General features: G+C 40.7%; 1 protein-coding gene across 1 annotated transcript in view; it reads right to left on the bottom strand.

Annotated features, from left to right (window-relative positions):
• Nucleotides 1–5617: 5617 nt before the first annotated feature.
• Nucleotides 5618–9658, bottom strand: part of LMX1A (LIM homeobox transcription factor 1 alpha) — a 170387-nt gene continuing 166346 nt past the window's right edge. The window contains exon 9 of the mRNA XM_073591464.1: nucleotides 5618–6497. Within this exon, the coding sequence (XP_073447565.1) occupies nucleotides 6340–6497 (158 nt within the window). The 3' untranslated portion in view covers nucleotides 5618–6339. The remainder of the gene's footprint in view (nucleotides 6498–9658) is intronic.

Below are 9658 nucleotides of genomic sequence, written 5' to 3'. Positions count from 1 at the left end.
GGTGCATGACCCTTGACAATTCTCCTCTCAGCAGCTCTCTATTTCAGAAGGCAGGCTCTGTGAAATGTGTGACACTGCAGTGCAAATTCCCAAAGCGTTGTAAAAAAGGGGTGTATTTATGAAAAGAATTACCATATAAATTCATTCAGTGAATGCGTATGTACATAAGTTCAATGCAAATAGGGCAAAAAAGAATGTTATTAAGCTATTTATTAAGCTATTTCTAATGTTTTCCATTGATGTAAAATGTAGTCATTAGATGGTGCTAAGTATCATAAGGATTCCCATCACCCTCTAGATAAGGATCTGGTATAGATGAAAGGAATCCCAATTCGTTTGTTTACAAACAAAAGTAAAGTCGCTAAAGCTGTTATTGGTCGGCCATTTAAACTGCATTTTTTTCTTTGTAAATGTCAGTTTTGCTGTAGTAAGTTATATACATTGTACAGATGCACCACTTCTCTGGCAGGTACAGGGTATCCCCCAGTCATGTTGTTTAAACAAATTTAGCATTTTTAACCTCTTGGTGCCGATAGCACACAAATATGCAGCCTCTCAGTGGGTGGGCCTTGGTGCAGAGCGGCCGCATATTTGCGTGCAACACTACAAAATCAGCTGTGCCAAGTGTGTGCTCCTTGCGTGCTCCTGTCACGGTTACCAGCTGCTAACCGAGAGCTAGTGATTGTGAGTTTTCCAAACATGTGACCATCGTGATTGGCACATGATAATAAACCCCGCTCCAGTACTCAGCATCTGTAACCCCTTAAAGGGCCAGGAGGCGCCGATGTCAAGCAGTTAATGTTGACCTTAAAGCTTTGTTTAAAACCAGTGACCCTTGCCAAATGGAATTTTTAAAACTTTTTTTGCTTTGGTGCATGTCTCTCACTGTTCCAGTGTCTATTGGTGCCCACATAAGTGGAGTTCCTTTTAGACTCTTCCACCAACACCTCACATCACCCCCAGCTCTCCAATTGTGTAACTTCCTGTCCGCAGGTGTGTCAGAACCTTGGCTCTCTCCATCTCCCCTGGTTTCACCCGGCCTTCTAATCTACCATTTATTGGGTCCAAGACTGTACTAACTGTCTGGATCTGTGAGTTCTGGGATCTCCATAATCTTTATCTTCATAGTTGAACCTTGCTGATCTGGGTTCCATTTTTTTTACATGTGCGCTGCTTTTAACCTATATTTTTTAATAAATGGTGACATTGTAACTTTGTTTGGCCAGCCAGGGTTCAGCACCTGAGACTATAGTGTGCAATATAGCATATACAGTTTGGTAGTTAGAACGCCGGAGTTAAGACTATGTAATGAATTGACAAATGGCACAGCTTGCAGAGTGCTGAGGTCAGGCGTAAGCAAAACCGGAAGCATGGCCAATAGTGGTGTGAGACTCATGGGCAGCGAGACAGGTAAGCATTCCATGTTTTCCAGGTTGGATGCTATTTAGTACTCATCATCTTTATTGGTGGCCAGAGGTTCAGCTTACCTTATAATCTCACAATAACAATAAAAACTGCACCCAGCAGTCAATGGTATTCAATCCAGATGGGAGATCTGGGGCACATGCCCCCAAAGACAAAGTCTAGTGCCACAGCAGGGTAAGGGTGATTTAATTTGATATTTAGGCAATCATTTGAATATGGTGGTTTCATTCAAACATTCCAATCATAAAAGAAACTATTCAGCCCAATATACTTAATAAAGTAGTATTTACATTGAATAGCAGGCACTTCCAAGTGCTGCATGTCAGCTTTACTTTCTTCTAGGGTACCCCAAACAGGAACCAAGCTACTATGGCCATCAGTTCTGGTCTCTCCCTTTAGCCTCCTATGCTCCTCTGTTGGTCAGTAATGCTGCTCATCACACTGATAGGCTAATTGTGAGGTATTAAAAGTGATGGGAGTTCGGACCAGAGCCCAAGACTACAGACTACAGCTGAATGCTATTTGGTTAACAGAGTACACTTATGCCCTGTACACATGGTTGGACATTGATCGGACATTCCAACAACAAAATCCATGGATTTTTTCTGACGGATGTTGACTCAAAGTTGTCTTGCATACACACGGTCACAAGTTGTCAGAAAATCCGATCGTTCTGAACACGGTGAAGTAAAACACGTACGTCGGGACTATAAATGGGGCAGTAGCCAATAGCTTTCCTCTCTTAATTTATTCTGAGCATGCGTGGCACTTTGTGCATCGGATTTGTGTACACACATTCGGAATTTCCGACAACGGATTTTCTTGTCGGAAAATTTTATAGCAAGCTCTTAAACTTTGTGGAAAATGTGTGATGGAGCCTACACGCGGTCGGAATTTCCGACAACAAGGTCCTATCACACATTTTCCATCGGAAAATCCGACAGTGTGTAGAGGGCATAAGAGTACACCAAGCTTCAGGGTTAACAGGGTGCTCTAGACTATGCAAAATGGTTGTGAAGTAAATTCTGTTATTAAAAATTTCTCACACGGTGTGGAAGTTAGTAGACCTTTAAATTAGCTCTATATAAAAGCAGTGTGAATTAAGGTGATCCTTGACTTCAGGAACAATTGTATTTACAAGCCAACTGCATACCCGGGACAATGGAAAGGCAGTGTTCTGAGTTATAATATGATTATTGGATAATTTCCATGCCTGCTGTGTGGATTAAGACACTCTGTGATTATCTGTGGTTTATAAATTCTTCAGCTCATGTCATGGAAAAGAGCTTGTTCTGTGTACTCTGCATAGTATAAATTCTTTGCTGGTGTGACTGTGCAGCATGGAACCTTTTATTTGATTTGTATCTTGTACTATGTGTTATTGCTGTTAAGGTCTTGGTACGTATCTAACCAATCAGATTATATTTTAGTATCAGTGGGCAGTTCATTAGAAATACATGGATTCTGATTGGTCTATATGGATTATTGGCCAGTGCACACTTCCCTTTACTTTAAAGTGTAAAGTGTAAAACTCAAACAATAAACTACTTTTGTCTGCCTTGTTAAATATACCATTGAGAGAGTTTTGTTATATATCTCCACAATAAAAGCAAATTAATAACTTGATCCTTCCAGAAGTTGAATGCTATGCTGTGCTCTCTGCAACATTATCTTAAACCATGTTATCAGAAAGTGTAATAGGACTACAGAACACCTCTTCTGTTATGGTCCTAACACACTCCCTGCCTTAGGGTGACAATGTTGCTCCTCCATTGATACAGTCCAGTGTTTGTTTTCACCTTTACTGGCAGGATCACCAGGTCCAAAAAAAAAAATAAAGAAATCTTGAAAAAGGGAGACGATTGTGGCCACAACATATATTGAACAGATATAACAATATGCTCTTAATGGTATATTTCCCATACCAAAAGAAGACAAAGAAAAGATGTTTATTGTTTGAGGTTTTATACATATCTTAAACTAAAGCAAACTGTACACTTACTAGTAATCCATATAAGCACTGGTAAGATGCAATGTTATAAATGTTTGTTCCTGAGTTTAGATTCACTTTAAGTATGAAGCCAGGAAAGTAGAAAGTTCAGAAATAGAGATCAGTATACCAGCTTACAAATGTATTTTATGACAGGTTTTCTTTTACCAACGCAGTAAGTTACAGTGATAATAAAGACTCAGATTTAATTAATAAAAAAATAACAAACATGTTATACTTACCAAAACCATTGCACACAGCAGCCCCAACCCTCCTCTTTGTGGGTCCCCCACCGGTGCTTCTGGCTCCTCATTACTGCCAAGTGGCCCGATAGCAAGTTGCTTGCTATGAGAGCACTTGCGAGTGCTCACTCCTGAGCCCTGTTCTTTGTGTCCATATGCCACCCCACTTCCTCCCCACTAGCTGTGATTAACAGCAGGAGAAGCCAATAGCCCCCACTGCTGTATCTGAGCCAATGAGGAGGGAGAGAGCCGGGAGAGCAGCTGCTCTCGTTTACATTGCTGGATCGAGATGGGGCTTAGGTAAGTATTGGGGGGCTGGGGGGATAGCTGCATAGTGGAGGTTTTCTAAGTCTTACCATTCATTTTTTTAGAACACAGCATCAGTATGCATAGAAAAGCCTGCCTCCTGCCAACATGCTGTAGAGAAGGGCCCCTGCTCCCTTTGTGTAAGCAGTGGTCTCTCTGCAGAACTCTCACATGCCCATTGCTGAATCAGACCTATAACTCTCCAATAAGTAAAGCTCATACTTTCTGTTGATTGGAGAGCTCTAGCTCTGACATGAAAAATACATGTTACATAGTTACATAGTTAGAAAAAGGCATAAGTCCATCTAGTTCAACAAATTAAAAAAAAAAACAAAAGACAAAAAAACAGCAAAGCATGATCCAATTCGCTACAGCAGGGGAAAAAAAATCCTTTCTGATCCCCCGAGAGGCAATTGGATATTCCCAGGATCAACTTTACCTATAAATGTTAGTACCCAGTTATATTATGTACACCTAGGAAAGAATCCAGGCCTTTTTTAAAGCAATCTACTGAGCTGGCCAAAACCACCTCTGGAGGGAGTTTATTCCACATTTTCACAGCTCTTACTGTGAAGAAACCTTTCCGTATTTGGAGATTAAATCCAGTGCCCCCTTGTCCTCTGTGATGACCTTAAAGTGAATAACTCAACACCAAGTTCACTATATGGACCACTTATGTATTTGTACATGTTGATCATATCCCCCTTTATGCTCCTCTCCGGGGAGAATAAATTCAGTTCCTCTTACCATTCTTCATAGCTTAGCTCCTCCATACCTCGTATCAGTTTGGTTGCTCTTCTCTGATCTTTCTCCAGTTCCCTGATATCCTTTTTGAGAACTGGTGCCCAAAACTGAACTGCATATTCCATATGAGGTCTTAGTAATGATTTGTACAGGGGCAAAATGATATCTCTCTCTCTCTAAAGTTCATACCTCTCTTAATACAAGAAAGGATTTTGCTTGCTTTGGAAACTGCAGCTTGGCAGCATGCTATTATTAAGCTTATTATCTACCAAAATCCCCAGAATCTTCTCCACTATGGATTCCCCCAGTTGTACTCCCCCTAGTATGTATGACACATGTATATTCTTAGCCCCCAAGTGCATAAATTTACATTTATCAAATTTAACCTCATTTGCCACACAGTTGCCCAATTAAACAGTGCATTGAGGTTGGCTTGTAAGTTGGAGACATCCTGTAAGGACGTTATTCCACTCCATAGCTTGGTGTCATGACAGAAACAACTCCAAATGACAGAGGTTGAAGGCCGTTTTAATTACCTACCATTTTTGTATCCAGTGGGTCTCCATGCTTCTCAATGCAGGCAGATCATGGTTGGTAGGCGGGGCTGATAGGGTGCTGTACATAGTTTCCTGAAAATATCACATCACCCTGCCTTATTACTCCTCTCCAGAGCCCTCAGTCCTGACACAAGCATTGGGCTTACTGTTGGGGGCAATTATGCAATGCTAATGGAGAGAGTGTTCCTAGAAAGGCTGTATTTGCATACAAACTACCGTGGGTAATGCCCACATGAGTTGCTGAGCCTCCTTGATTGAAATGCAATATCAGTAGAGGAAAGCAGCCTGTACAGCTGTGAATGACTGAGGGCAAGACGGGAGTTCAGTTTTAATGTTCAATTTTATCTGGTATGGACCATTAAGAAAAACACTGGTGTGATGTATATTTTTTCATCTATTTCAATAATAACATTAAACCAGAAACAATCAATGGGCAAAAAATGCTTAACATAACCTTCCCCATCCTAACAAGACAGAAAAAAGAAATAAGCTATGTTTTACATAAATAAATGCACCGGTGTGCAACATTAAATACTCCCAATTGGATTGGGTTTTATGCTCAGTATCAGGTAATGCAGCTAATACACTGAATTCATCAGTCTACATCCTTCCAGTGCATGACTGGTGGTTCAAGAACTTACAACTAATTGGATTTTCTAGTTAAAGTCTCATATCTTGCCTTCATATATGCCTGTTGGCCAAGGAGTCATGTGTCCATGTCTATTTGGAGTCATCTGCTTTACTGCATTTTCCATGGTAAAACAAGTCATTTTACAGTATTTCATGAAGCCCCTTTATATACACTGAACACAGAAAATATCGATAACTAGACCACTGGATTTTATCAAACTCTGCACTTTCTTAGCAGACAATTGCTTTTCCTGAATTAATCCCACAAGTCGCTGCTTAAGATCTAGGCTCAGGGTGTATAGCTTAGGTCTTAGCTGAGCGGGGGTTTTGAAGTATATCCTCAAGGTGTCCAGTGATGTCTTCGTTGTCTAAAAAAGTGATAGTACTGTTCCAGTATCAGATGGTTTGATTTTCCTGAATGGATATTTGCAATGTGTATTGTATTTCAGGATGTAAAATAGGAGTTTTGCATGGAGTACAGACGATCGATGGGATTTCCCACTCTGGATTGCAGAGAACCTACTTCTGGTGCTGTTAGAAGACATTCACCCAAGCTGAGAGATGCATCATCACTATCCATATCATGGAACAGGGTCTCTCCACCTGAAAAGATGTAAAACCACAAAATGTAACTGCTACTTAGAAAGGTCCAACAGAACAGTGCTCTTTAATACAGTGATGTTAACACTATGGAAGATAAGCATGAGGAATCGTTTACACCAGGTGTGTCAATTCTGATTAGCAGAGGATCTGTGAACAGATTGGAATTGGAGCTAAGTGGCACAGATGTCACTTTTATGACATCTATGTCTGCACAGTTTTGCCCTTCCTAAGCTTAATAGACCCATGTTAGGTCTATGAGCATGCGGATGTAAGCAGACCTGCACGTGTTTTTAACATCCAACTGCCTCAAATCCATTCTCCTTATGTTCGAAAAAAAACAGAAAAAGTCCTAGATGGACTTAGAGGTAATCACATGTAAATGGACGCACATCTGCCTGCTCATAGCCAAACATGGGGCTTCCGTTCAGACCTGCCTGAAAGGTGATTCTGATCAGAACGCCCATGTAAAGCAACATTGTCCTTGATGCTTTATTATCAAGATGTTAGATCTCAAAGGAGAATTGTGCCCCATTTGTTGGGTCAGGGATAGTTTTCAGCTCCCATGGGTGGAGAGAAAAAAACCCTCAATGGTTTATGCAGCAAAGGCGCCCTTCTTAGTGTGGCATGGTGGTCATGGAAGAGTTAAAGTTATCAGAAGTATTATACTGATAACACCAAAGATGCATTTCTTGGCTAATCTGCCTTTTTTTCAGTTCATGCAGCTGTTTCTCAGAGGTTCAGTGCCTCCTTGTTGCTTAGCAATCCTTGCATTGTGTTTGAGTGAACACAGACATGCGCCTAAGATTTCTAAGCAACCAGGAGGCACTGAACCTCTGTCAAACACCACATAATCTAATGACTTTGACTCTTTCATGAACACCAGTCCACACTTTCAAGGGCACCTCTGCCACATAAACCCTTGAGAACTTTTCCTCTCCACCCTCAACTTTTACCCACCACCCTAACATCTCTCCTGAGGACCTGGGGTTGGGCTGCCCAGAGGCATCAAGTGTAACTCTCCACTTCCAGCATGGGGACAGAGATATTATTTGCATTTTAAACTGGAAGGTTGCATTTACCATACGTTTTGGCTAGTCGCAATCATATTAAATGTAAGTGCTTTTCATGTCAGATCATCACACTTCTAAAAATTATTGTACAGTTCCTACATTATAACGGCACTCCTGTCTCCCCTCTTGTTTTCTCTTTTTTCTCCTGCCTTATTGGCCCATCCCATGGAGGATTCCCTCCCTACAAATATCAGGTTTTAGGTCCTCACTGTGCTATTAAAGATCTCAGGAGCCTGGCAGGGAAATTTGCCCCAGTAGAAGACCATTAGGTCGAAACACGTCGGGCGGTTACCCCTTCTCCATGCTGCCCCTGTTTTTATGTGATCACACTTTTACATGTATGGTTTTTTTAGAAATAAAAATGTCTTTTTTTACCTGCACTATGCGGAAGTTTTAATTTTTTCTCCACATACTGCCTTGATGGGAGTGATTATCCAGCGTTGGCCATCTGTGGTACATTTTGTCTCCAAGATTTCTATCCAGAGTTCTAATTGTGACGACCTGCCCTGATGACCCCTGGAGATTCGATGGAGCCCATCTTGCAAGTTCCAACTGCTTGGATGTTCCTTCATCCGCCCGGACGGGAACATTGCCTTGCTGATTCCATGTCACCGACAGGGGAGTCCACCTGATTCGGTAAGAGTACCCATCTATTACTCATCCTTAGATGCTGATTATATTCGATGCTGGTCTTACTCACGGATTAACATCATTCTTGTCAGTCCTTTTGGATACCCATCACCTATTAGTGGCTGCTTCTGTGCTCTGGCATAGTTGGACACTTTATCATCTCACCATTTTGGTTTTAGACTTTATGATTTGACCTACAGATATCACCTGTCACCAAGTCTAAGGACCTATGGACCTTATTTTACTTTTGTTATTATTAATTTCATATTTCATTTGTTTGTTTACCATGCACTACATTTTTTCACTTTCCAAATTTATTTTAACTCCCAATACAGTCAAAACAGACCGCTCAAGACTCTTGGGGCTGATTTAATAAATGAGTTTAGATAGAAGCTTTACACAATAAATTGTATAAATATTAACTTCAATTATCCAGTCATGATCAGATCATATAAGTAAAAAAAAATTTGCTTTTCACATGATTCCCTTTAGAAACTCATTCTCTTTGTATCTAGAAAAAAAGCAAAGAAACTGCTGCAGGTCTAAAGTGCATACTGTACATCTCGAGATGCCTGCCTTACCTGTAGAAGCCTGAAAAAGCCTTCAGACATGGCCAAATGCTAGGTGGTTATGACACTTATCTATACTGACAAAGCTTGCTGCTTTCTGAACATTCCTACTGGACAGTTTGGCAGCCCAGCATAGTAATAGGCTAATAGGAATGTGAGGGGGCAGGACTTAGCAGCAAGCTTTAACACTACCTGGTCATGTTGAAGCTTTCTACATTAAAACGGCCCAGCATTCAACTGTATGTGTGCACTTTTTGAAGCTGCTGTAGGTGCTGTATGTGCTGACACTTCTGTGACCAGATTTTATAAAGGAACATTTTTTGTTCTAGAGGTAGAATAGATGCAGAGTGTATTTCTACTTTTTCAGACAAATTGTGATGACACCTACTTTATATTTGTTACATGTTCTCATTTACATAGTATAACTTGTAATAGTATTTAAACATTGCTCCTTACCATTTTACTTTTCACATGCTTCCCCTTTTTATTTAAGAGCTTGGACCAATGTAAGTATGCATATTCTATATCTGATGGTAGAAGCTGGAAATCACTGTAGTTGTAGTTTCTACTACGGTGATCACTATTATCTTCTGGGTCACATGTGGCTGCTCTACTGCATGCTGGCCACACAAAGTCACTGGGCTGCCATTTACAGAACACCTTAAATTTCTTTCAATTAATACAAAATGTTCTCTGACTGGAATAGGTGCAGAGGAGAGGCAGGAACATCACAATCTCCACCTCATCCAGTCAGAGAAAGCCTTGTGTTCATTGAAGATAGCTGGAAGATACCAGCAATTACTGTAGTAGCCAACTACTCCAGTGATTTTCAGCTTCCACAGTGGTCCCTCAGGTATAGAATTTGTATACTTACATTGTGCAAGCTGTACCA

The sequence above is a fragment of the Aquarana catesbeiana genome, linkage group LG07 (genome assembly GCF_042186555.1).
Source record: "Aquarana catesbeiana isolate 2022-GZ linkage group LG07, ASM4218655v1, whole genome shotgun sequence".
Lineage (NCBI taxonomy): Eukaryota > Metazoa > Chordata > Amphibia > Anura > Ranidae > Aquarana > Aquarana catesbeiana.
This window is presented reverse-complemented; position numbering and strand designations above follow the sequence as displayed.